This window comes from Rutilus rutilus, assembly GCF_951802725.1.
Source record: "Rutilus rutilus genome assembly, chromosome: 14".
In the NCBI taxonomy this organism is placed as follows: Eukaryota; Metazoa; Chordata; class Actinopteri; order Cypriniformes; family Leuciscidae; genus Rutilus; species Rutilus rutilus.
In genome coordinates, this window is record NC_140219.1 from 4,756,707 (window position 1) to 4,783,757 (window position 27,051).

General features: G+C 39.1%; 6 protein-coding genes across 6 annotated transcripts in view; all 6 read right to left on the bottom strand.

Annotated features, from left to right (window-relative positions):
• Nucleotides 1-2,881, bottom strand: part of LOC311303904 (protocadherin alpha-3-like) — a 54,101-nt gene extending 51,220 nt beyond the window's left edge. Inside the window, exon 1 of the mRNA XM_084430653.1 lies at nt 341-2,881. Coding sequence (XP_084286779.1) covers nt 341-2,698 — 2,358 coding nt within the window. The 5' untranslated portion in view covers nt 2,699-2,881. The remainder of the gene's footprint in view (nt 1-340) is intronic.
• Nucleotides 2,882-2,956: 75 nt separating this feature from the next.
• LOC311303899 (protocadherin gamma-A5-like) lies at nt 2,957-5,977 on the bottom strand. The gene has a single exon (XM_084430648.1). The coding sequence runs from the start codon at nt 5,827-5,829 to the stop codon at nt 3,448-3,450; it is 2,382 nt and encodes a 793-aa protein (XP_084286774.1). The 5' UTR covers nt 5,830-5,977; the 3' UTR covers nt 2,957-3,447.
• A 928-nt stretch (nt 5,978-6,905) lies between these two features.
• On the bottom strand, nt 6,906-12,541 carry LOC311304148 (uncharacterized protein; the record flags this gene model as incomplete). Its single annotated transcript, XM_084431007.1, has 2 exons — nt 9,965-12,541; nt 6,906-9,296 (listed from the first exon to the last, which is right to left on the bottom strand). The coding sequence occupies exons 1-2, from the start codon at nt 12,377-12,379 to the stop codon at nt 6,906-6,908; spliced, it is 4,806 nt and encodes a 1,601-aa protein (XP_084287133.1). The 5' UTR covers nt 12,380-12,541.
• A 628-nt stretch (nt 12,542-13,169) lies between these two features.
• LOC311303909 (protocadherin alpha-8-like) lies at nt 13,170-16,023 on the bottom strand. The gene has a single exon (XM_084430658.1). The coding sequence runs from the start codon at nt 15,625-15,627 to the stop codon at nt 13,264-13,266; it is 2,364 nt and encodes a 787-aa protein (XP_084286784.1). The 5' UTR covers nt 15,628-16,023; the 3' UTR covers nt 13,170-13,263.
• A 361-nt stretch (nt 16,024-16,384) lies between these two features.
• On the bottom strand, nt 16,385-26,847 carry LOC311304149 (uncharacterized protein; the record flags this gene model as incomplete). Its single annotated transcript, XM_084431008.1, has 2 exons — nt 24,359-26,847; nt 16,385-18,810 (listed from the first exon to the last, which is right to left on the bottom strand). Exons 1-2 carry the CDS (start codon nt 26,736-26,738, stop codon nt 16,385-16,387), a joined length of 4,806 nt encoding a protein of 1,601 aa, XP_084287134.1. The 5' UTR covers nt 26,739-26,847.
• Nucleotides 20,241-22,824, bottom strand: LOC311303896 (protocadherin alpha-8-like). Its single transcript, XM_084430645.1, has one exon. It carries the CDS (start codon nt 22,704-22,706, stop codon nt 20,319-20,321), a length of 2,388 nt encoding a protein of 795 aa, XP_084286771.1. The 5' UTR covers nt 22,707-22,824; the 3' UTR covers nt 20,241-20,318.
• Nucleotides 26,848-27,051: the final 204 nt, after the last annotated feature.

The window sequence follows — 27,051 nt, forward strand, 5'->3', positions numbered from 1 at the left end:
TTGACGACTAACAGTGTTGCATTTGAAAATGTTTTCATGACATCCGAAACAAGTAATTTAAACATTTTTAATGACACAGAAAAAAAAAGAACGCCTTTAACAAATTCCCAAAGAAATGCATCTAATACCAGCACCAACGCAGTGGACAGCTCCCTGCGAGCTGTTACTTATAAGCGATCAGACAAAATGTCAAAACGTACTGAACAAGTTTTTGCGCTATGAAATCACAGCTCTGTAAAAGCAGAGCATTTTGCAGAAATTACTTATAACGAATAATACAAATAAAACAATTAAAAAAACAATACGGTGACCGTAATTATAATGAATTGAATATTCTTACCTCTACCGACTCTCTCCTCCTGCGATCTGGTATCACTAGAGTATTCCTATTACTGCCTGGAGCTATTGTAGAGCCGATACTCATTCTGGGTCCAACTAACATGTACCGTTTGTCTCCAGATCTGTACTGGATGCTGTGACACAGAGTCCCGTCGTAATTTGTGTCCTGTAAATACTTGGACGAATAGTCTGTAGATTTAGAGCACTGCATTGCAATCAACACGATGATGCTGATGACAAAAAGCACTGAAACCGAGCCCAAAGTGATGATCAGATAAAATGTCACGTCGTTTTCCTCCTCGTCTTTTACTGCGTGTTTAACATCAGAAGCTGCAAAAGCCTCTTTGGGCTCCACAACTTTGACAATCACAGTCGCTGTTGCTGAGAGTGAAACGTTCCCATTGTCTTTGACCAGTATGAGCAGTTTATGCTGGGCCTCGTCTGTTTCTGTGAATGAGCGAAGGGTTCTTATCTGTCCTGTATAGCGGTCCAAACTAAAGAGACTGTGGTCACTAACTTCCTGCAGTGAAAACAATAACCAGCCGTTGTATCCTATATCTGCGTCATAGGCTCTTACTTTAGTCACCAAATGACCTGCGTTCACATTCCGGGGAATCTCTTCCACACCCTCAGCAGAACCGTTAGCGCTGACTGGATATAAGATCACTGGAACGTTGTCGTTCTGATCCAGAATAAACACGTTCACTGTCACGTTACTGCTCAGAGACGGACTTCCAGAGTCTTTAGCGAGCACGTGAAACTGAAATGTTTTTAACGTTTCAAAGTCAAAGCTCTTTAACGAATAAACAACACCTGTTTCGGAATTTATATTCAAGAAAGACGACAAATCGTTCTGTGTTCCATCACCTCTAATTATGTGATAAGATATCATGGCATTTTCAGCACTGTCTCTATCAGAGGCGCTTACTGAAATTATAGACGAACCGGCAGCATTATTTTCCACCAAGTAAAGATCTAGAGGATTTATTAAAAATTCTGGAGCATTATCATTCACATCAGAAATCTGAACGCTAAGAGTGGTCGATGCAGTCAAAGACGGCTGTCCTAAATCAGAGGCGATAATTGTAATTTCATACTGTGAATCGGTTTCTCTATCTAACCGATCTTTTGTTACTAAAGAGTACATATTATCTTTGAAGGAAGGCTTTAGCTCAAAGGGAATATTTTTGTTTAACTGACAAATCACTTTACCGTTGATCCCGGCGTCTTTATCAGTCACACTGATGAGAGAAATGACCGTTCCAGGCTTAGAATCTTCAGGGATGTTCTTAGAAAGTGACGTAATCTCAATCTCTGGCTGGTTGTCATTCACATCAATAATCTTAACGACAACTCTACAGTTTGCAGACATTGATGGATGCCCCTTATCTGAGGCCTGAATATCGAGTTTATAAACTTCTGTGTCTTCAAAATCCACCTTCCCCTTTACACGTATTTCACCTGTGACCTGATCGAGCTCAAAAACATCATGCACTTTGCGGTTTAACGTTGCAAAACTGTATTCGATTTCACTGTTTGTGCCCTCATCCATATCAGTAGCATTTACTCGAAGAACCACAGTGCCTATAGCAGAGTTCTCTTCTAATGTCAGAGAATATGTCTCTCGACTAAATACAGGGCGATTATCATTTGTATCTAGAATATTAATTGTAATGTTAACAGACCCAGATTTCGGAGGATTCCCTCCATCAACTGCTGTTAGAAGCAGCTTGTATGTTGTTGTAATCTCTCTATCAACAGCCTTCTTTAGTATTAAAAATGGCATTTTATCCTCGTCACTTTCTCTAACTCGAATTTCAAAATGATCATTAGGACTTAACTTATAAGACCGGACCGAATTAGTCCCAGAATCGGGATCTCTGGCAGCTTGTAACTGATAATCAGCACCAGGCAGCGTATTTTCAGAAATTCTGAGGCGCTGCTCTTTATCAGGAAATCTAGGAGAGTGGTCGTTTACATCTAATATTTCTACCTCCACATAATGTATCTCGAGTGGATTTTCAATAACGGTTTTTAAATTCACCATACAAACACCGCTGCCAGCACACAAAGACTCTCTGTCGATTTTCTTATTAACGTACAAAATGCCATTTTCCTGATTTATCTGAAAAAGCTCCTCTTTAGATCCAGAAACGATTCGAAACTGCCTTTCCATCAAGCTACTTACTTCAAGACCCAAATCCTTAGCAATATTTCCCACAGCGGTTCCTTCTTTCACTTCTTCTTGAATTGAATATCTTATCTGTGTTGAAACCTGCTGTCCGGAGTCAAGAAGAAAAGAAATACACAGAGCAATCCAGCAGTACTCCCATCTGCGCCTTTGTCCTCCGGCTTCCATCGCGAGCGGTTTATAAGCGCTTTCTCTAAAGGCGACTGTATATATCCTCGATTATTAGAGGCCGTAGTAGAATGTTTATGGCAAGTACATCATGAGCAAATTACAAAATATGAAACCAGTCTTTAAGTGCCGTCAGTAGCGAATTGTCGATTCATCCCGACCCTTCAGTGTGTGTTTGTGTGTGTGTGTGTGAGAAAGAAACAATACAGCCCTATTCACGTCATCATCAGGGGCAGGACTCAAGATCATGGACAAATGCTAGTGCAACACCGACACCAAGTGGTTTAAAATACTTAAAAAATATAAATATTAAAAAAATACTAGAAATCATCACTGTCAGTCATATATAATACTGAAACGATTTAAATCTACAATAAGTTGCACATTTAGATTTAAATCAACATGAAGTAGATTTAAGTTTATAACCTTTCAGTAATTTTTGACGACTAACAATGATGCTTTTGAAAATGTTTTAATGACATCAAAAACAGGCGGTTTAAACATTTTTAATGTCACAGAAATTACGGCTTTAACAAATTCTCAATGAACTGCATCTCATTTCAGCACCAACTAAGTGGACAGCTCCCGGCGAGCTGTTATGCGATCAGACAAAGATGTCAAACAAAGTACTGAATAAGTTTTTGCAAATCACAACTCTGTAAAAGCATAACATTTTGCAGAAATTACAATTATAACGAAAAAAAGAAAACGAAAAAAAAACAAAAAACAAAGCAATATGGTGACCGTAATTAGAATGAACTGGTTATTCTTACCTCTCCAGAATCTCTCCTCCTGCGATCTGGTATCACTAGAGTATTCCTATTACTGCCTGGAGCTATTGTAGAGCCGATACTCATTCTTGGTCCAACTAACATGTACCGTTTGTCTCCAGATCTGTACTGGATGCTGTGACACAGAGTCCCGTCGTAATTTGTGTCCTGTAAATACTTGGACGAATAGTCTGTAGATTTAGAGCACTGCATTACAATCAACACGATGATGCTGATGACAAAAAGCACTGAAACCGAGCCCAAAGTGATGATCAGATAAAATGTCACGTCGTTTTCCTCCTCGTCCTTTATTGTGTTTTTAACATCAGAAGCTGCAAAAGCCTCTTTGGGCTCCACAACTTTGACAATCACAGTCGCTGTTGCTGAGAGTGAAACGTTCCCATTGTCTTTGACCAGTATGAGCAGTTTATGCTGGGCCTCGTCTGTTTCTGTGAATGAGCGAAGGGTTCTTATCTGTCCTGTATAGCGGTCCAAACTAAAGAGACTGTGGTCACTAACTTCCTGCAGTGAAAACAATAACCAGCCGTTGTATCCTATATCTGCATCATAGGCTCTGACTTTAGTCACCAAATAACCTGCGTTCACATTCCGGGGAATCTCTTCCACACCCTCAGCAGAACCGTTAGCGCTGACTGGATATAAGATCACTGGAACGTTGTCGTTCTGATCCAGAATAAACACGTTCACTGTCACGTTACTGCTCAGAGACAGACTTCCAGAATCTGTAGCAATAACTTGGAACTGGAACTTTTTTACCGTTTCAAAGTCAAAACATTTGAGAGCGCTAATTACGCCTGTTTCAGAATTGATATTGAGGAATGAAGTCATATCGCTTTGTGTCTGATCACCTCTTATAATATTATAAGTGATATGGGCATTTTCATTTTTGTCTTTGTCAGTGGCGCTGACAGAGAATATTGACTCTCCAGGTGCATTATTTTCAAACAGGTAAATCTCAAGAGGGCTGTGGGGAAATTGCGGTGTATTATCGTTAACATCAGACACCTCTACGCTTAGAGATTTTGACGCGGAAAGAGCTGGATTGCCTAAATCAGTAGCTGTTACTGTAATGTCATAATGGGACGCAACCTCCCGGTCCAAACTCTCTTTTGTTACTAGAGAATACATGTTCTGCTGAACATATGGTTTCAACTCAAATGGCACATTCTTTGACAAGCTACAAACAACTTTACCGTTAATCCCCGAATCTTTGTCCATTATGCTTATAAGAGAAATTACTGTCCCGGGTTTTGCATCTTCAGAAACAATATTAGAAAGCGACGTGACTTCAATCTCAGGTTCATTATCATTTACATCTATAATCTTAATGATAACTCTGCAGTCAGTATGTAGTGGAGGGCGTCCCTTATCAGATGCTTTTATATTTACACTATAAATTTCGTTCTCTTCAAAATCTATTTTGCCTTTGACACGTATTTCACCTGTCACCTTGTCCAAATCAAAAACATCATGTACTTTTCGCTGCACATTTCTACCATAAGTATATTCAACTTCTCCATTAACGCCCTCATCTGGGTCAGTTGCATTAACAAATGTTATCATAAAACCGGGAGAGACGTTCTCATTCAACGTAACAGTGTACGTGTCTCGGTTGCATATTGGGCGGTTGTCGTTAACATCAAGGACCGTGACAGTTATATTTAAAGTGCCTGATTTTGGTGGATTTCCACCATCAATTGCAGTCAAAGTTAAGACGTGCTTCTCTTGATTCTCCCTATCTAAGGGTTTCTGTAAAAGCAGAAAAGGATTTCTATCCCCATATTCACTGTCTCTTATCTCGATGTCAAAATGATCGTTTTGTCCGAGCCGATAGGAACGAATGGAATTAACGCCAACATCCAAATCTCTCGCGGTTGGAAGATCGAAGCGAGTGCCTTTTACTGTGTTTTCTGCAATTTCTACGTGTACGTCTTTTTCTGGGAAAGAAGGGAAGTGATCATTTACATCTGTTATTTCAACCTCAACATAGTGAACTTCGAGTGGATTTTCAACTGCAATCTTTAAGCTTAGCAGACATGCGCCATTGCCATCACAAATCTCCTCTCGGTCGATTTTCTTATGAACGTACAAGATGCCATTGTTCTGATTTACCTGGAAAAAGATGTCCTTAGATCCAGAAACAATACGGAATCGTCTGTGCTCTAACGAACTGACATCAAGACCGAGATCCTTAGCAATATTTCCCACGTGTGATCCCTCTTTCGCCTCCTCTGGAATAGAATATCTGATCTGTGCTGAAACAGGCTGCTTACAATGCAGCATCAAACACAAAGCAATCCACCAGTACCCACATCTGCGCCTTTGTCCATCCTTATCCATCGCGACTCGCGAGCGATTACAGCAAAAGTATTCCAGGACGAGACATGTATCGTCCGTGATTACTCACAACAGGATAAACGGTGTAGTGTCACAAATCAGATAAATAGTTCAAATGACGTCCTGCGTCGTATCGTCAATCCACCATAACCACAATACTTTTATTCGCCTCACACTGGCTCCTATTAAAACACTGCGCATGTCACCATCAAGGGCAGGGAATAATCTCCCCAGCATATCATAGAGTAATACTGACACCGAGCGGTTATGTTCGTTTCAAACTCATCTCTTAAAGGTTATGAATAAAGCTGAAAGTGTTGCATTCCCTGTCGAGCCCATAACAAAGGTCACTTAATATTAAAATCCCATTATAAAATTTAATGTTACTATTTACTTTGAAACAAATTTCCCTCAGAAAGTGCTACTGAATTTAACAAATAATTACAAAGAAACGGTAACACAATGAAGCAAACATTTTGAATTAGAAAAACTGAAATAGCACTCTAATAATTTTACTTACGACCTACGAAAAATAATTTATTACAGTGCATAACCTAAAATATAGGAGATTAAACGCATTATGGACAAAATACATTACAGACCTACCCTGCAAATACATTTATACTTTAAATGTAAATAAAACTTTATATAGCGAGAAAAAAGTTTGTATTTAGATCTAATAATGCCAACAGTATTAAAAACACATGTGAAAAAAAGCAAACGAGAAATTATGAATTTATGTTTACATATTTTCAGTCATTTATGATGACTGGCAGTTGCAGTTTAAATTATTTCGTGACATTGGGGGGAAAAAGGCGTTTAAGGATTTGTATGTGTCAGAAATTACGCCTTTGACAATTAAAGTTATTCTGGAGAAAATGCATCTGATTTCAGCACCACATCAGCGAACAGCTCCCTGCAAGCTAATGTCACTAGCAATACACTCAAAAGCAAAGCTGTCAATCAAAGGAGGATAACTTACGTGATTTTGCGCTTTGAAACCATACCATGTAAAAGCATACCATTTTGCAATTATAACGTAAAAAAGTATCAAACAAACAGGGTGACTGTAATTAGAATTAATTGGTTATTCTTACCTCTCCAGAATCTCTCCTCCTGCGATCTGGTATCACTAGAGTATTCCTATTACTGCCTGGAGCTATTGTAGAGCCGATACTCATTCTGGGTCCAACTAACATGTACCGTTTGTCTCCAGATCTGTATTGGATGCTGTGACACAGAGTCCCGTCGTAATTTGTGTCCTGTAAATACTTGGACGAATAGTCTGTAGATTTAGAGCACTGCATTACAATCAACACGATGATGCTGATGACAAAAAGCACTGTAACCGAGCCCAAAGTGATGATCAGATAAAATGTCACGTCGTTTTCCTCCTCGTCTTTTACTGCGTTTTTAACATCAGAAGCTGCAAAAGCCTCTTTGGGCTCCACAACTTTGACAATCACAGTCGCTGTTGCTGAGAGTGAAACGTTCCCATTGTCTTTGACCAGTATGAGCAGTTTATGCTGGGCCTCGTCTGTTTCTGTGAATGAGCGAAGGGTTCTTATCTGTCCTGTATAGCGGTCCAAACTAAAGAGACTGTGGTCACTAACTTCCTGCAGTGAAAACAATAACCAGCCGTTGTATCCTATATCTGCGTCATAGGCTCTGACTTTAGACACCAAATGACCTGCGTTCACATTCCGGGGAATCTCTTCCACACCCTCAGCAGAACCGTTAGCGCTGACTGGATATAAGATCACTGGAACGTTGTCGTTCTGATCCAGAGTAAACACGTTCACTGTCACGTTACTGCTCAGAGACGGACTTCCAGAGTCTTTAGCGAGCACATGGAACTGGAACGTTTTTATCATTTCAAAGTCAAAGCTCTTTAGCGCGTGAATAACACCAGTGTCAGAATTAATATTCATGACAGATGCCATGTCGTTCTGTGTCCCTCCACCTCTTATGATATGATAAGTTATGGCGGCATTTTCATTAATATCTTTGTCTGAGGCACTGACAGAAAATATAGAAGCGCCTGGAGGATTGTTTTCAGTTAAATAAAGCTCAAGAGGATTCGAAGAAAATTCTGGGATGTTATCATTTACATCTGACACTTGTACAATCATAGTTTTATAAGCCGACAGAGAAGGGTTACCCAAATCTGTTGCTGTTATTTTGATATCATATTCGGACACTAACTCTCGATCTAAGCGTTCTTTCGTTACAAGGGAATACATATTATCCTGAACAGACTGTTTTAACTCAAATGGCACATTGTCAGACAGGCGACACACAACTTTTCCATTAATCCCAGAATCTTTATCACTTACACTTATAAGAGAAATAACTGTTCCAATTTTTGCGTCCTCCGAAATTACATTTGAAAGAGATGTTACTTGTATTTCTGGTTTATTGTCATTTACATCTTCAACTTTAATGATAAGCTGACAATCACTGTTCAAAGGAGGAAGACCCTTGTCTGATGCCCTTATTATCAAACTGTAGATTTCATTTTCTTCAAAGTCAATCAGGCCTTTAACACGTATTTCACCAGTGGCCTGGTCTAATTGAAATATCTCACGTATTTTTGGCTTCATATTTCTACCGTATGCATATTCTACTTCACCATTCGGGCCATTATCTGCATCACTTGCATTTATAATTGTCACTACAGTATCAATAATTGCATTTTCCCGCAATGTTATTGTTAATGTATCACTACTGCATATGGGGCGATTATCATTTACATCCAAAACAAAGACAGTGATATTAAGAATGCCTGATTTTGGTGGACTTCCGCCGTCTACTGCAGTCAGTAGTAACCTGTGTATTTGAGTGGTTTCTCTGTCTAATGGTTTCTGTAATACTAAGAAAGGAATTTTATCTCCGTATACACTATCTTTGATTTCCAAATCAAAATGCCCATTTTTACTCAGCTGGTAAACTCGAACTGAATTAACTCCCACATCCAGATCTCGAGCAGTTTGAAGTTCAAATCGTGTTCCAGTTACAGTGTTTTCCCAAACCTCTATATAGAAGTCTTTATCGTGGAAAGATGGAGAGTGATCATTCACATCTGTTATTTCAACTTCCACATAATGGACCTCGAGAGGCTTTTCGACAACTATTTTCAAATTAATCAAGCAGGCGCTATTTCCATCACACACCTCCTCTCTGTCAATGTGCTTTTCCACATACAAGATGCCATTGTTCTGATTTACCTGGAAAAGAGCGTCATTCGATCCAGACACAATACGGAACCGTCTTTCCACTAATGTACTGACATCAAGACCCAAATCCTTAGCACAATTTCCGACGACATATCCCTCTTTCACCTCTTCTGGAACAGAGTATCTTATCTGCGCTGAACCTTGCTGCCCGAGGCTCACAAGCAAAGAGAAACACAGAGAAATCCACCAGTACTCCCATCCGCGCCTTTGTCCTCCGGCTTCCATGGCGAGTGTTTACTGTACCGTTATTCCAATAATCAATATATGCTGGGTGATTAGATGTCACAATATAAAATTAGATAGATCGTGCAAAACAAAATAAATCCATTGTGAATACGGTTAGCACAGCCTATTACCGTTATACTGTTCATCAGCTCACGAATGTTTCCTGACGAATGTGACGAACAATACAGTCCGTTTCACGTCATCATCGAAGGCAGGTCTTAATATGCTCCTCAAAAACTAGAGCAACAGTGACATCGAGCGGTCTACAGACAGACAATACCTCAAAAACAGTTAGTTAAGCACATCAGTTGTGTACAAAACAACTTAAAATATTTACATTCAGTGGCACACTAAACCTTTGCTGCATCATTTTTTAAATCGCATAAATAATACCCAAAAGCAACTTATGTAGACAAGTGTGTGTGAGCACAATAAAGCCACTTTAAATGTATTAAACCTAGGCCATTCCAAGGGAACCGCAACTAGTTTCAGCACCATCGCGACGGACAGCTCCCTCTACTTTGTAGATGTTTAGACATTACGCAGTACGCACATTCTTTTTTTGTTGCAAAACAGCTTGTTAACTTGCCATTACCTCATCAGTTATATGATAACATATTGTGTAGCTTGTAGGGGAAAATGTATGTTTTGTTTTTTTGTTGTTGTTTTTTTGTTGTTGTTTTTTTAAATAAATAAATCACAAGAAATTGAAAATGAATCGCCAGCCTTACCTCTCCAGAATCTCTCCTCCTGCGATCTGGTATCACTAGAGTATTCCTATTACTGCCTGGTGCTATTGTAGAGCCGATACTCATTCTGGGTCCAACTAACATGTACCGTTTGTCTCCAGATCTGTACTGGATGCTGTGACACAGAGTCCCGTCGTAATTTGTGTCCTGTAAATACTTGGACGAATAGTCTGTAGATTTAGAGCACTGCATTACAATCAACACGATGATGCTGATGACAAAAAGCACTGAAACCGAGCCCAAAGTGATGATCAGATAAAATGTCACGTCGTTTTCCTCCTCGTCCTTTACTGTGTTTTTAACATCAGAAGCTGCAAAAGCCTCTTTGGGCTCCACAACTTTGACAATCACAGTCGCCGTTGCTGAGAGTGAAACGTTCCCATTGTCTTTGACCAGTATGAGCAGTTTATGCTGGGCCTCGTCTGTTTCTGTGAATGAGCGAAGGGTTCTTATCTGTCCTGTATAGCGGTCCAAACTAAAGAGACTGTGGTCACTAACTTCCTGCAGTGAAAACAATAACCAGCCGTTGTATCCTATATCTGCGTCATAGGCTCTTACTTTAGTCACCAAATGACCTGCGTTCACATTCCGGGGAATCTCTTCCACACCCTCAGCAGAACCGTTAGCGCTGACTGGATATAAGATCACTGGAACGTTGTCGTTCTGATCCAGAATAAACACGTTCACTGTCATGTTACTACTAAGTGGAGGAGTTCCTGAATCCTTTGCAACAACTTGGAAATGAAACTTTCTAATTACTTCAAAGTCAAAACGGTTTAAGGCGTAAATAACCCCCGTTTCAGAGTTAATGTTCAAGAATGAGGCCATATCATTTTGTGCAGCATCCCCTCTTATAATATAGTAAGTAATCATTGCGTTTTCATTTAAATCTTTATCGGATGCGCTCACAGACAGTATGGAGGCGCCAGCTGCGTTATTTTCAACTAAATATAAGTCAAGCGGATTTTGAGAAAATTCAGGACAGTTATCATTAACATCTGATACCTGCACGCTCAGAGATTTAAAGGAGGATAAAGGTGGCTGTCCTAAATCAGTGACTGTTATTGTTATGTCATAATGGGACACGAGTTCTCGATCTAGTTTTCCTTTGGTTACAAGAGAATACATATTCTCTTGAAATGATGGTTTCAGCTCAAAAGGAACACTATCAGAAATACTTGGTACAATCTTCCCATTTATACCAGAGTCTTTGTCACTGATGCTAATCAAAGAAATTACAGTACCAGGTTTAGAATCCTCAGAAACAACACTGGAAAGCGAGGTTAAGTCTATTTCAGGAGCGTTATCATTTATGTCTATTATCTTAATAGTAACGACAGATTCAACGATCAATGGAGGCTGGCCTTTATCTGATGCCTGTACGTCTAATTTGTACACCTCTGTTTCCTCAAAGTCCAGTTCACCTTTAATCTGAATTTCTCCTGTTGCACGATCCAGTTTAAATAGATCGTATACTTTGCGCTTCAAGTTCCTTCCAAATGCGTATTCTACAACACCATTTGAACCCTCATCCAAGTCAGTTGCGTTAAGTTTTATCAATACTGTTCCGATTGCAGCATTTTCTTTTATTGTTACAGAATATGAATCTTGACTGAACACAGGACGGTTATCATTAATATCAAGAACAGTAACAATTATGTTAAGATTTCCTGACCGTGGTGGATTTCCACCATCGATTGCAGTTAGAATTAATCTATGCTCCGCTGCGTTTTCCCGGTCAAGTGCTTTCTTTAAAACTAAAAGCGGTATTTTTTCCTCATCTCTATCCTTTGTCTCAACTTCGAAATACTCATTCTGACTCAATTTATACGACCGGACATTATTTACTGTCGTATCAGCATCTCTTGCTGCCTGTATTTGAAAACGTGTCCCTGTTGGTGTGTGTTCCGCAATCTCAAAATGCTGCTCCTCTTCTGTAAATGTGGGTGAGTTATCATTAATATCTGTTATCTGTACTCCAACGTAATGTATTTCCAAGGGATCTTCGACTACCATTTTTAAATTAATCAAGCAGGCGCCATTTCCATCACACAGCTCCTCTCTGTCAATGTTCTTATGGACATATAAGACGCCATTATTTGGATTTACCTGAAAAAGAGCATCCTTTGATCCAGACACGATGCGCAATCTCCTGTTAGCTAAATTGCTGACATCAAGGCCAAGATCCTTAGCAATATGTCCAACAACGGATCCTTCTTTCAATTCCTCTGGAATAGAATATCTTATCTGCGCTGAAACCTGCTGTCCAAAGCACAGAAGCAAGGAGAAAAACAAAGCAATCCACCAATACTCCCATCTGCGCCTTTGTTCTCTGGCTTCCATGACGAACGATTACAGAGACACAGCCAGAAATATATCCTTGGCGATTTCGAACAACAGTAGGCCTATATCATATAATGTAATGAAAAATATTTAAACGAAAACCTTAATAAACACGGAGGACAGATCGCATACCTAAACGCCTTTTCAAATCGTACCATCCCCATGGATAAGGACTATACAAGACTGTGCGTGTCATCATTATGGGCCGGACTTAAAACAGGAAAACCAAAATTAGAGCAACACTGACACCGAGTGGAGCATTAGACCTTTCAAGTCAGCTCGTTATCATTTTCAATTTGCAGAATATATATTCTGCAAATTGAAAAAACACCTTAAAGCGCATTTTTGTGAAAACGTCTGCAAACCGCAATAAATTATTCACATTTATTTAAACCCCCAATTAAAATCTTCAAAAATACTTTACAAAAATCCTTAACTCCAGAATCTCTCCTCCTCCTCTTTGACACCAAGTGGTTCAAAATACTTGAAAAAAACGTTCAAATGCACCACCCACAGTTATAAATATACTTATTTTATGTGCATTTCAGTTATTTAAAGTTTACATTTCAGTAGTTTGACGACTTATAGTGATGCTTTTTAAAATGTTCTCACAACATGCAAAAGTCGTTAAAGCATTTTTATGTCACAGAAATTGCATATCTGACGATGAACCCTATTCTAAAGGAATTGCATCAACTTTCAGCACCAAAGCAGCGAACAGCTCCCTGGAAGCTGCGGTTATTTACAACACGATCAGAAAATCAAAGCTGTCAAACAAGGTACGTTAACTAACGAGATTTTGTGCTGTGACATCATAACTGTGTAAAAGCATACAATTTTCAATTATAACGTATACAAATATCAAACCAACACAGTGATTGTAATTATAATGAACTGGTTATTCTTACCTCTCCAGAATCTCTCCTCCTGCGATCTGGTATCACTAGAGTATTCCTATTACTGCCTGGTGCTATAGTAGAGCCGATACTCATTCTGGGTCCAACTAACATGTACCGTTTGTCTCCAGATCTGTACTGGATGCTGTGACACAGAGTCCCGTCGTAATTTGTGTCCTGTAAATACTTGGACGAATAGTCTGTAGATTTAGAGCACTGCATTACAATCAACACGATGATGCTGATGACAAAAAGCACTGAAACCGAGCCCAAAGTGATGATCAGATAAAATGTCACGTCGTTTTCCTCCTCGTCTTTTACTGTGTTTTTAACATCAGAAGCTGCAAAAGCCTCTTTGGGCTCCACAACTTTGACAATCACAGTCGCTGTTGCTGAGAGTGAAACGTTCCCATTGTCTTTGACCAGTATGAGCAGTTTATGCTGGGCCTCGTCTGTTTCTGTGAATGAGCGAAGGGTTCTTATCTGTCCTGTATAGCGGTCCAAACTAAAGAGACTGTGGTCACTAACTTCCTGCAGTGAAAACAATAACCAGCCGTTGTATCCTATATCTGCGTCATAGGCTCTGACTTTAGTCACCAAATGACCTGCGTTCACATTCCGGGGAATCTCTTCCACACCCTCAGCAGAACCGTTAGCGCTGACTGGATATAAGATCACTGGAACGTTGTCGTTCTGATCGAGAATAAACACGTTCACTGTCACGTTACTGCTCAGAGACGGACTTCCAGAGTCTGTAGCGAGCACATGGAACTGGAACGTTTTAAGAGTTTCAAAATCAAAACTTTTAAGTGCATAAATAATTCCCGTTTCTGAATTAATATTTAGAAAAGTTGTCAAATCAACTTGATTTAGGTTATATGTTATTGCAGCATTTTCATTTAAGTCTTTATCAAAAGCAGTGACAGAGAATATGGAAGCACCAGGGGCATTGTTTTCAGATAAATAAAGCTCAATTTTGTTTTGGGTAAACTGTGGGGAGTTATCATTTACATCAGAGACCTGTATATTTAATATTTTAAAAGAAGACAAAGGTGGCTGTCCTAAGTCAGTGGCTGTTACAGTGATTTCATAGCTTGAAGTAACTTCTCTATCTAAACGCCCCTTTGTTACTAATGAATAAATATTCTCCTTAAAAGAGGATTTCAGCTCAAATGGCATATTTTCGGGTAATGTACAAATGACTTTGCCATTGACACCGGAGTCCTTGTCTGAAACACTGATTAAGGCTATGGCCGTTCCAGGATTTGCATTTTCAGATATAACACTAGAAAGTGATGTTATCTCAATTTCAGGAGAGTTATCATTAACATCTGTGACTTTAATATTGAGTTCTGCTTCAGTTATAAGTGGAGGCTGGCCTTTATCTGATGCCTGCACATCTAATTTAAAGACATCAGTTTCCTCAAAGTCTATGTTCCCTTTAACTTGTAATTCGCCCGTGTTCTTGTCAAGCTTAAACAGGTCGTGGATTTTTCCATCCAAATTTTCGCCTAACGAGTACTCGATTTCCCCATTTATTCCATCATCTAAATCAGTTGCATTTATTTTAATTACGACAGTGCCAAGAGGTGCATTTTCCAGGATTGTTGCAGAATATGAGTCGCGGCTAAAGACTGGTCGATTGTCATTTGTATCTAGAACAATAACATAGATTTTCAGAGTCCCTGATTTCGGTGGATTTCCACCATCTGTGGCTGTCAATGTGAGTCTATGTTTGCCTTGCCTTTCTCTGTCCAGCGCTTTCTTTAAAACTAAAAATGGTATTTTTGTTGCATGCCTCTCTCGAATGTCAATATCAAACAGCTCATTCTGACTTAATTTATAATATCGAACCGTATTCATTCCAAGATCAGGATCTCTGGCAGTTTGGACTTGAAAACGCGTTCCCAAAAGCGTATGCTCTGCTATTTCAAATTGCTGCTCAGATCTCAGGAAAATGGGTGGATTATCGTTTACATCAGTTATTTCAACTTCTATGTAATGCACCTCTAAGGGGTCTTCAACAACGCATTTCAAACTTATCGAACAAACAGTGTTTCCATCACACAGCTTCTCTCTGTCGATTCTCTTATTGACATACAGTTCCCCATTGTTCTGATTTACCTGGAAAAGCGCATCATCAGGTCCAGAAACAATACGAAACCGTCGGTGCGCCAAATTACTGACATCAAGGTTTAAATCCTTAGCAATATTCCCCACAACAGATCCTTCTTTCACTTCCTCCGGGACATTGTATTTTATCTGTGCACAAACCAGATTCCCGAAGCACGACAGCAAAGAAAGAGTAATCCACCAGCTCGGCCGTCTGCTCCATTGTCCTCCGACATCCATCGCAAAGAAATATATAATTGAATACTTTCGGATTACAAATGCTCTTCTCACGAAACACTATTTTTTTCCTATTCTAATCTCTGATTCAATGTGCATTATCACAAACGGCATACGATGAAATTATTAGTTCCCACACTGCTTTGAACGCAGTTATGCTGACCCTTCTCTCTGCACAAAACACGGTTATGTTTCTCATTAGCTGACGCCTGATGGGGAAGGGCTTGCTTCAAGACAGTAACCTAGAGTAACACTGACACCATGTGGAGTGAATTTGTTTTTGCAAAAAAAAAAAAAAAAAAAAATCTACATCACGAAACCGAAAAGGACATAAATCTTTAAAGAAAACTCTTTATTTTATCAGTGGTCACCGCATGGCCGTCAAAACTGAAATGATTGTTATAATCCCTCCTCACAAAAATACAGATACAATGAAAAATAAAATGAGTGTAGAAAGAATATTTACTCAGAAATGTATAAACAAAATTCACGCGTAATTCAATGTTACTTGCCATTTCTCCTATTTCGAAAAATCTTTATATACAGTGCACATAAACTTTTTATATTCTTAGACTATATGTGACACCCTGGCAAAAACGGATGTTAATAACATTTTATATTTTATTAGAAGAGAAAATAGTTATGTGGTCATTTTTGACTCTCAAATCCACCTTGACGTAGCCCAAATGTTTTATAATGAACATCCATTTAAAAACAAAACATGAAAAGACAACAAAGGTTTCATATACATCTGATAAATCTAAATCAAACTGTGCAAAAAGAATAAATCCGCCTGCCTTACCTCTCCAGAATCTCTCCTCCTGCGATCTGGTATCACTAGAGTATTCCTATTACTGCCTGGTGCTATAGTAGAGCCGATACTCATTCTGGGTCCAACTAACATGTACCGTTTGTCTCCAGATCTGTATTGGATGCTGTGACACAGAGTCCCGTCGTAATTTGTGTCCTGTAAATACTTGGACGAATAGTCTGTAGATTTAGAGCACTGCATTACAATCAACACGATGATGCTGATGACAAAAAGCACTGAAACCGAGCCCAAAGTGATGATCAGATAAAATGTCACGTCGTTTTCCTCCTCGTCTTTTACTGTGTTTTTAACATCAGAAGCTGCAAAAGCCTCTTTGGGCTCCACAACTTTGACAATCACAGTCGCTGTTGCTGAGAGTGAAACGTTCCCATTGTCTTTGACCAGTATGAGCAGTTTATGCTGGGCCTCGTCTGTTTCTGTGAATGAGCGAAGGGTTCTTATCTGTCCTGTATAGCGGTCCAAACTAAAGAGACTGTGGTCACTAACTTCCTGCAGTGAAAACAATAACCAGCCGTTGTATCCTATATCTGCGTCATAGGCTCTGACTTTAGTCACCAAATGACCTGCGTTCACATTCCGGGGAATCTCTTCCACACCCTCAGCAGAACCGTTAGCGCTGACTGGATATAAGATCACTGGAACGTTGTCGTTCTGATCCAGAATAAACACGTTCACTGTCACGTTACTGCTCAGAGACGGACTTCCAGAGTCTTTAGCGAACACATGGAACTGGAAATTTTTGGTAGTTTCAAAATCAAAGCTTTTAAGTGCATAAATTGCGCCTGTCTCTGAATTCGTATTTAAAAACGATGTCATGTCATTTTGTGTCCCATTCCCTTTAATAATCTGATATGAAATCACAGAGTTTTCATTTAGATCCTTGTCAAAAGCACTCAGTGTGAGAATGGGCGCGCCTGCAGCATTGTTTTCAATCATATATAATTCGATGGGATTTAGGCTAAATTCAGGTGGGTTATCATTAACATCTGACACCTGCACGCTCAGAGTTTTAAAGGAGGACAGTGGAGGCTGACCCAAGTCGGTCGCTGTTATTGTAATTTCATAATTTGATACAGTTTCACGATCCAGGACCCCTTTAGTCACTAAGGAGTACATGTTGTCCTGAACTGATGGTTTTACTTCAAATGGAACATTTTCTGAGAGAGTGCACACAACTTTTCCGTTCACACCAGTGTCTCTGTCAGTAACACTAATGAGTGAGATTACAGTACCAGACTTGGAATCTTCAGGCACGATCTTCGACAATGACGTCACTTCTATGGTCGGCTTATTATCATTTATGTCAAGTATTTTTAAAATTACTCTACAGTCAGTGGTCAAAGGCGGTTGCCCATTGTCAGATGCCTGTATATCCAATTTATAAACATTATTCTTTTCAAAATCTACCTCTCCTATAACACGAATTTCACCTGTCAATCTATCCAAGCTAAAAATATTCTGGTTGTTAGCCCCTCCAAAGGTATAAGACACTTCACCATTTGGACCGTAATCAGAATCACTTGCAAGAATTTTCATTACTAAAGTTCCATTTTGCACGTTTTCATGCAGCGTTGAAGAATAAATATCTTGACTAAATACAGGGCGGTTGTCATTCACATCAAGAACAAGTACTGTTATGTTTAGTGATCCTGATCTTGGCGGATTGCCACCATCTATTGCTGTTAATATTATATTGTGTTCAGCTTTGTGCTCACGGTCAAGAGGCTTTTGTAAAACCAGAAAAGGCAGTTTGTCCTCTGCCATGTCTCTTATTTCTAAATCAAAATGCTCGTTTTGACTTAATTTATACAAGCGCACAGAATTCACTCCACTATCAGGGTCATTTGCAGCTTGCAGCTGAAAACGCGTTCCTTGAAGTGTGTTTTCAGAAATTTCTAATAGCTTTTCTTTTTCTGTGAATGTTGGGGCGTGATCATTTACATCAATTATCTCAACGGCGATATAATGGATCTCGAGTGGATTTTCCACCACTATTTTAAGGTTAAGCAAGCATGCTCCAATACTATCACACAGCTCTTCTCTGTCAATTTTCCTTTGAACATTTAAGACACCATTGTTCTGATTTACCACGAAAAGCGCTTCATCTGATCCAGACACGATACGGAACCGTCTGTCCATCAAAGTGCTCGCATCAAGTCCCAAATCCTTGGCGATATTTCCTACAACATATCCCTCTTTGACCTCCTCTGGAATAGAGTATCTTATTTGAGCTGAAAGCTGCTGCCCAAAGCACAGAAGAAAACAGATAATCATCCACCAGTGCTCCCCTTTGCGCCTTTGTCTTCCAGCATCCATTTCGAACGATAGCGAAATCGAGAAGTAAATGCCTCTACCTGGTTAGACTACACATAGCCTATAGATTCATATTAATCGAACAAACAAAAGTAAAGCACGAAAAGGCATTACGCAGTTCTGTCTTTGTCTGTCTTCAAACAAATACCATCCTCCTTTTGCGTTGAACAACCTGCATAATGCAAACTAGAATATGGGGGGCAGGGCGAATAGAGGCTTTCCCTGTACAACGATGACACCATGAGGTTTGTGAAGAATGACACAGATAAGCAAAAACTATATAAGAAGCTGGAAATAACAAATAAAGACGCGTTGTTCTCTTTTATCAAGAACTAGAGCAATCTTGCATGCGACTATACTTGTGTATTTCGTCTATAGAACTGTTGTATTATGAAAACAAACAACAGCCACACCAACCATTAAATCATAAATATCATCATTACGCTGTTAAATCACGGAGCAGGTGCAATAATGTCAGAACCATTAAGTTGCATAGAGCCTCTCGCAAAGAAAATAAAAATGTATGTAAAGGTCTGTCCTTACTAAAATAACATGACATGATATAACGAGACTGTAACAGAATTTGATACTCAAAACACTTAAAGTGAATACATTCAATTTGCTGGGTTCATTCCGAAATAAGACAACAGTCAACAGTTGGAATTTTCTTCTGAAACGTTACCGTGTTGACAGAGACAAAGAGAAAGAAAAATATTAAGGCAAAGAATAGCCTTAGAGTTTTAGAAAATTGACTGCGAGTGACCAGGCTCAAGTAATTTGCCTAATTTAAAGGTTTTTGTATCTCCTTCATTTCGCGAAGCTCATGTTCAAAATAATCAGTTTGGCTCAGTTTACTAAATCAAACAGATTCCATGCCATGTCATCATTTCCTTCTCGCAACTTAACATGGGAAAGCTGTTTTTGCTATTTCTAACAACACATGTTTATCAGACAAATATTAAGAGGATTTAACAACAGCTTTAGACGTATCAAACCAGCAACAACCAACACAACCTATCGATCTATTGAAATTATTCGTGGAAAATATTCGAGAACACCATTTGCTTGAATATCAAGGAATTAAAGCCTTAATATGTATTTATGTGGTCATGCTGAAAGAGCAATAAGTGCGCACCTGAGTTTTTCTTGAAAATGTAAAAGGTTTTTATATTAACCCTATATTTTATAAACAAATAAAACAGATATGCAAAAAACAAAGCATAAAATGATAACGAGCAAAGGAGAAGGAACACGCAAAAAAAAAAAAAAAAAGTAATATGCAAGTGACAAATATTTTACAATATTTAAATTTACGCCTTAGACCAATTCTCAATGAACTGCTTCAAATTTCAGCACCAACGCAGAGAACAGCTCCCTGTGAGCTGTTACAATACGATCAGACAAAGTTGTCAAAGTACTGAACAAGTTTTGCACAATGAAATCACAAATCTGTAAAAGCATAGCATTTTGCAGAAATTACAATTATAACGAATGATAATTTTTTTTAAATAATAATAATAATAATATCAAAGCAATAGGGTGACCGTAATTATAATGAACTGGTTATTCTTACCTCTCCAGAATCTCTCCTCCTGCGATCTGGTATCACTAGAGTATTTCTATTACTGCCCGGGACTATAGTAGAGCCGATACTCATTCTGGGTCCAACTAACATGTACCGTTTGTCTCCAGATCTGTACTGGATGCTGTGACACAGAGTCCCGTCGTAATTTGTGTCCTGTAAATACTTGGACGAATAGTCTGTAGATTTAGAGCACTGCATTACAATCAACACGATGATGCTGATGACAAAAAGCACTGAAACCGAGCCCAAAGTGATGATCAGATAAAATGTCACGTCGGTTTCCTCCTCGTCCTTTACTGTGTTTTTAACATCAGAAGCTGCAAAAGCCTCTTTGGGCTCCACAACTTTGACAATCACAGTCGCTGTTGCTGAGAGTGAAACGTTCCCATTGTCTTTGACCAGTATGAGCAGTTTATGCTGGGCCTCGTCTGTTTCTGTGAATGAGCGAAGGGTTCTTATCTGTCCTGTATAGCGGTCCAAACTAAAGAGACTGTGGTCACTAACTTCCTGCAGTGAAAACAATAACCAGCCGTTGTATCCTATATCTGCGTCATAGGCTCTGACTTTAGTCACCAAATGACCTGCGTTCACATTCCGGGGAATCTCTTCCACACCCTCAGCAGAACCGTTAGCGCTGACTGGGTATAAGATCACTGGAACGTTGTCGTTCTGATCCAGAATAAACACGTTCACTGTCACGTTACTGCTCAGAGACGGACTTCCAGAGTCTGTAGCGAGCACATGGAACTGGAACGTTTTTACAGTTTCAAAGTCGAAACTTTTAAGCGCGTGTATATGTCCATTGTCTGAATTCACATTAAGGAAGGACGACATGTGACTTTTTGTTCCATCTTCTCTAATTATTTGATAGGTAATTGCAGCATTTTCATTCATGTCTTTGTCGAAGGCGCTAACAGAGTATACAGATGCTCCTGGAGGGTTATTTTCCGTTAAATACAATTCTAAAGGATTGTGAGGAAATTCTGGAACGTTATCGTTTACATCTGATATCTGCACTTTCAGTGTTTTGATAGAGGACAGAGGAGGCTGACCAAGATCTGTGGCTGTTATTGTGACATCATATCGAGAAACGAGCTCTCTATCCAACTTTGCATTCGTCACAAGAGAGTACATATTTTCTTTGAATGACGGCTTCAGTTCAAAAGGAACGTTGTCAGAAATTCTACAAACAACTTTGCCATTGACGCCAGAATCTTTATCAGTAATACTAACAAGTGAAATGACCGTTCCTGGTTTGGAATCTTCGGGAACTACATCAGACAGGGAGGTAATGTCTATCTCTGGTCCATTATCATTTTCGTCAATCACTTTAATTATAATCCTACAGTTGCTTGTCTTCGGTGGCTGGCCTTTATCTGACGCTATAACACTAATTCTATAAACATCGTTTTTCTCAAAATCCACATTGCTTTTCACCCGAATTTCTCCTGTATTACTGTTCAAATCAAAAGTGGTGTAAACTAGTCTTTCAATATTTTTAATAAATGAATAAATTATTTCGCCATTCAGACCTTCATCTAAATCAGTGGCATTCAATGTAATGACAAGAGTACCAACAGGAGCGTTTTCTTGCAATGTGACAGAATAAAGTTCTTGACTGAATTTTGGCCTGTTGTCATTGTCATCCAGCACCGTGACATTAATAACGATACTCCCTGATCTTGGTGGATTCCCTCCGTCAACAGCAGTCAGTATAAGACTGTGAGTTACCTGACGCTCCCTGTCAAGCAATTTACGCAATTTTAAAATTGGGATTTTTTTCTCTCCTCCGTTTTCCCGTAGCTCAAGTTCAAAATATTCATTTTGGCTTAGTTTATAAAAACGAACAGAATTCATGCCTGCATCAGGGTCCTGTGCTTCCTGCAACTGAATGTCTTCACCCGGTTGGGTTGATTCTGCTATTTCTAACAGCACATCTTTATCAGCAAAAACTGGTGCATGGTCATTTACATCAGTAATTTCAACTTCTACATAATGGACTTCAAGAGGATTTTCAACAACTGTCTTTAGACTTATCAAACAAGCATTCGTTCCATCACACAGCGCCTCTCTATCGATAAGCTTATCCACATACAAGATGCCATTATTCTGGTTTACCTGGAAAAGGGCGTCATTTAATCCAGAGACAATACGGAACCGTCTGTCCATCAAATTACTGACATCAAAACCCAAATCCTTTGCAATATTTCCCACAATCGATCCTTCTTTAACCTCCTCTGAAACAGTGTATCTTATCTGAGCTGAGATCTGCTGTCCGAGACATATCAGCAAATAGAAACACAGAGAAATCCACCAGTACTCCCATCGGCGCCTTTGTTCGCCAGCATCCATGATGAAAACCGTCGCCTGAGGAACACGTCCCGTATAAATGTATTCTCCTTACAATTACTGTATAAATCTATTTAAATGCTTCGAGGAAGAATTTGAGAACATCTTTTGCTCAAGTATCGACGAATATGTCCAGACTAAAATAGTAGTCAGCGCGCTCTAGCCTGGGTTAAAACCCAGTGTGACGCAAAACAAATCCCTGACACAAACTACGTTTCCTTGTATAATACTGACACCATGAGGTCCACTGCAACATGTCAATATTTTAAACATCTCATGGACAAACTATAGCATTAAGGCAGAGAGCAAATGTTTGATACATTTTGCAGATATGATTTTATTAAACTAATATTAATGTATAGTACGTATGCCTGACCTCTAAAAAGTACATACTAATATATATATATATATATATATATATATATATATATATATATATATATATATATATTAGTATGTACTTTTTAGAGGTCAGGCATACGTACTATACATTAATATTAGTTTAATAAAATGTATTAGTTTAATTATATATATATATATACACACACACACACACACATACTCTCTCATTCATGTATATATATATATATATATATATGTATTCAAAAGGTCACAAAGTTAATTCAAAAGGTCACAAAGTTAATTTCAGTACCACAGACAGTTCCGCACGAATCAATAGCTATGACAAGTAAGATTTGTTTGTTTTTACACAATACATTTCAGTACTCCCATGAACTCATTCATTTTGTGACACTTCCCTAAGTACACAGTGGAGTTGTGTAAATAACTATCTTTTTGTCTACAAATTATGATAATATAATATATTTTATAACTGCGTCTGTGATGCAAGACTTTTTTCATATTTTTCACTTTAATAGTAAAAATAAATAAATAAAAAACACAGAATACTACCTTCAGTATTTCCATTACCGCCGAGATTATAGTAGAACTGATTCCGGGTCCAACTAGCATGTACCTTTTGCTGTGACAGAGTTCACCTGAGTCCAATAAAATTATTTGTATATTCTTAATATTGTCACAACTGATTTAGACAGACGCGAGGATAAACAACACAAGACTTTAATGATCAAACTTCAAAAATACAACTCAGGAACGTAAGGATATGTAAGCAAGTATCCAAACAGATAACTTAGCTTGATAATAACACTGGATGCAGTTTCCAGGACTGAGGAAGACTTCGAGACTGTCGAGTATGGAGGACAATGAAGACGGTGGGGAACAGGAGTGCAGGTAAATAGTTGGTCACAGGTAAGAGCAACGAGACCAGACAATGGGTGTTTGTGGGGTGATGATTTACATGACAGTCCTTGAGTGACAACAGGTGGAGGTGATCAGGACTCTGGGGATTGGGAACATATGGGAGGAGCTGAGTCTAGCGCTGAGGGATTGCATGAATTCGTGACAAATATAGCATTATTACAACAATGATTAGAAGAGAGAACAGTTCTGTTCCACTACAGAGGTTCATACATCAACATACAAAATCTGTCACAAATACCTTGACATAAAAAAGCCCAATATGTTATAAACAATTAAAACAGCCATGCCAAAACAAAACCTGAAAAGTCAACATGAGCAAGGAGAGATGGACACGCCAAAGAACTTCATATGCAAATAATATATTAAAATCAAACAGTGCAAAAATGTTAAATCAGCCAGCCTTACCTCTCCAGAATCTCTCCTCCTGCGATCTGGTATCACTAGAGTATTCCTATTACTGCCTGGAGCTATTGTAGAGCCGATACTCATTCTGGGTCCAACTAACATGTACCGTTTGTCTCCAGATCTGTACTGGATGCTGTGACACAGAGTCCCGTCGTAATTTGTGTCCTGTAAATACTTGGACGAATAGTCTGTAGATTTAGAGCACTGCATTACAATCAACACGATGATGCTGATGACAAAAAGCACTGAAACCGAGCCCAAAGTGATGATCAGATAAAATGTCACGTCGGTTTCCTCCTCGTCCTTTACTGTGTTTTTATCATCAGAAGCTGCAAAAGCCTCTTTGGGCTCCACAACTTTGACAATCACAGTCGCTGTTGCTGAGAGTGAAACGTTCCCATTGTCTTTGACCAGTATGAGCAGTTTATGCTGGGCCTCGTCTGTTTCTGTGAATGAGCGAAGGGTTCTTATCTGTCCTGTATAGCGGTCCAAACTAAAGAGACTGTGGTCACTAACTTCCTGCAGTGAAAACAATAACCAGCCGTTGTATCCTATATCTGCGTCATAGGCTCTGACTTTAGTCACCAAATGACCTGCGTTCACATTCCGGGGAATATTTTCCACACCCTCAGCAGAACCGTTAGCGCTGACTGGATATAAGATCACTGGAACGTTGTCGTTCTGATCCAGAATAAACACGTTCACTGTCACGTTACTGCTCATAGACGGACTTCCAGAATCTTTTGCGAGCACATGGAACTGGAACGTTTTGGTAGTTTCAAAATCAAAACTTTTAAGTGCATAAATTGCGCCTGTTTCAGAATTAATATTTAAAAACGATGTCATGTCACTCCCTTTAATAATCTGATATGAAATCACAGAGTTTTCATTTAGATCCTTGTCAAAAGCACTCAGTGTGAGAATGGGTGAGCCTGCAGCATTGTTTTCAATCATATATAATTCAATAGGATTTAGGCTAAATTCAGGTGGGTTATCATTAACATCTGACACCTGCACGCTCAGAGTTTTAATGGAGGACAGTGGAGGCTGACCCAAGTCGGTCGCTGTTATTGTAATGTCATAATTTGATATGATTTCACGGTCCAGGTTCCTTTTAGTGACTAACGAAAACATGTTTTCCTGAACTGATGGTTTTAATTCAAATGGAACATTTTCTGAGAGAGAGCACACAACTTTTCCGTTAACACCAGTGTCTCTGTCAGTAACACTAATGAGTGAGATTACAGTACCAGGCTTGGAATCTTCAGACACCATCTTTGACAGTGACGTTACATCGATCTCAGGCGTATTATCGTTTGTGTCTAAAATTTTCACGACAACTCTACAGTCTGTCTTCATAGGGGGCTGGCCATTATCAGAGGCTTGAACATCAAGTTTGTAAATAGATTTGTCCTCAAAATCTATATCCCCTTTCACACGAATGTCACCTGTCAGTTTATCCAAACTAAATATTTCATACACCTTTGGGTTCTGATCGCTGCCAAATGCGTATGTGACCTCTCCATTTGAGCCATAATCTGCATCACTTGCTTGAACCTGAATGACTGGCGTTCCAACTTGTATATTTTCTTTTAGAGTTGTAGAATACATATCTTGGCTAAAAAACGGTCTATTGTCATTTATGTCAAGAACGTTAATTGTAATATTTAGAGTTCCTGATTTGTGTGGATTTCCTCCATCTATAGCTGTTAAAACTAAATTATATTCGTCATTAATCTCACGGTCAAGAGTTTTTTGTAAAACTAAAAATGGCAGTTTATCTTCTCCCTGATCTCTGATTTCAAGATCAAAGTGTTCATTTTGGGTTAATTTGTATGTACGAACAGAATTTCCCCCTGCATCCGGGTCACGCGCCGCCTTAAGCTGAAAACGCGTCCCTCGAGCAGTCGATTCCAAAATCTCCAATCGTTTCTCACGTTCACTGAAAGTGGGCGAATTGTCATTTACATCAATCACCTCCACTCCAATATAATGTATTTCAAGGGGATTTTCGACGACAATCTTCAGATTTATCATACATGCGCTATGACTATCACACAGCGATTCTCGGTCGATTTTCTTTTGAACATGCAAGACGCCGTTCTGATTTACCTGAAAAAAATCATCATTGGATCCAGATACAATACGGAACCCCCTGTCCGCCAAAGCACTGACTTCAAGCCCCAAATCCTTTGCAATATTTCCAACGATGGTTCCCTCTTTTACTTCCTCTGGAATAGAGTATCTTATCTGAGCTGAAACCTGCTGTCCGAAGCGCAGCAGAAAAGAAAAACACAAAGCGATCCACCAGCACTCCCATCTGCGCTTTTGTCCATCGGGTTCCATCATGAATCAACTGCTTAAGATCACAAAACAAATCAATGTTGCCCTTGACTTCTTAATAAGCGAATTCTTCGAGATGTCTCAGAAATGTGCAATTTCTTCAAACGAATCACCGCAATCCACGCCGACCACCCGGTGTTTCAACAACACAGAATCGCGCTTTTGGTGGAGAGGCACAATTGTGTGACGCCAGTGTTTTAAAGAGGAGGGACTGCATTCAAAAGGTTTCCTTGTGTAATACTGACACCATGAGGCTAACTGATTATATAGCGAATAATAAAGAATTTCAGTTTTAGGAAACATAATACAACTGCCAATG

Bases quoted from the DNA above. Each gene is read 5' to 3' on its own strand.
- LOC311303909 (XM_084430658.1), bottom strand. From the start codon at position 15,627: ATGGATGTCGGAGGACAATGGAGCAGACGGCCGAGCTGGTGGATTACT.
- LOC311303896 (XM_084430645.1), bottom strand. From the start codon at position 22,706: ATGGATGCTGGCGAACAAAGGCGCCGATGGGAGTACTGGTGGATTTCT.
- LOC311303899 (XM_084430648.1), bottom strand. From the start codon at position 5,829: ATGGATAAGGATGGACAAAGGCGCAGATGTGGGTACTGGTGGATTGCT.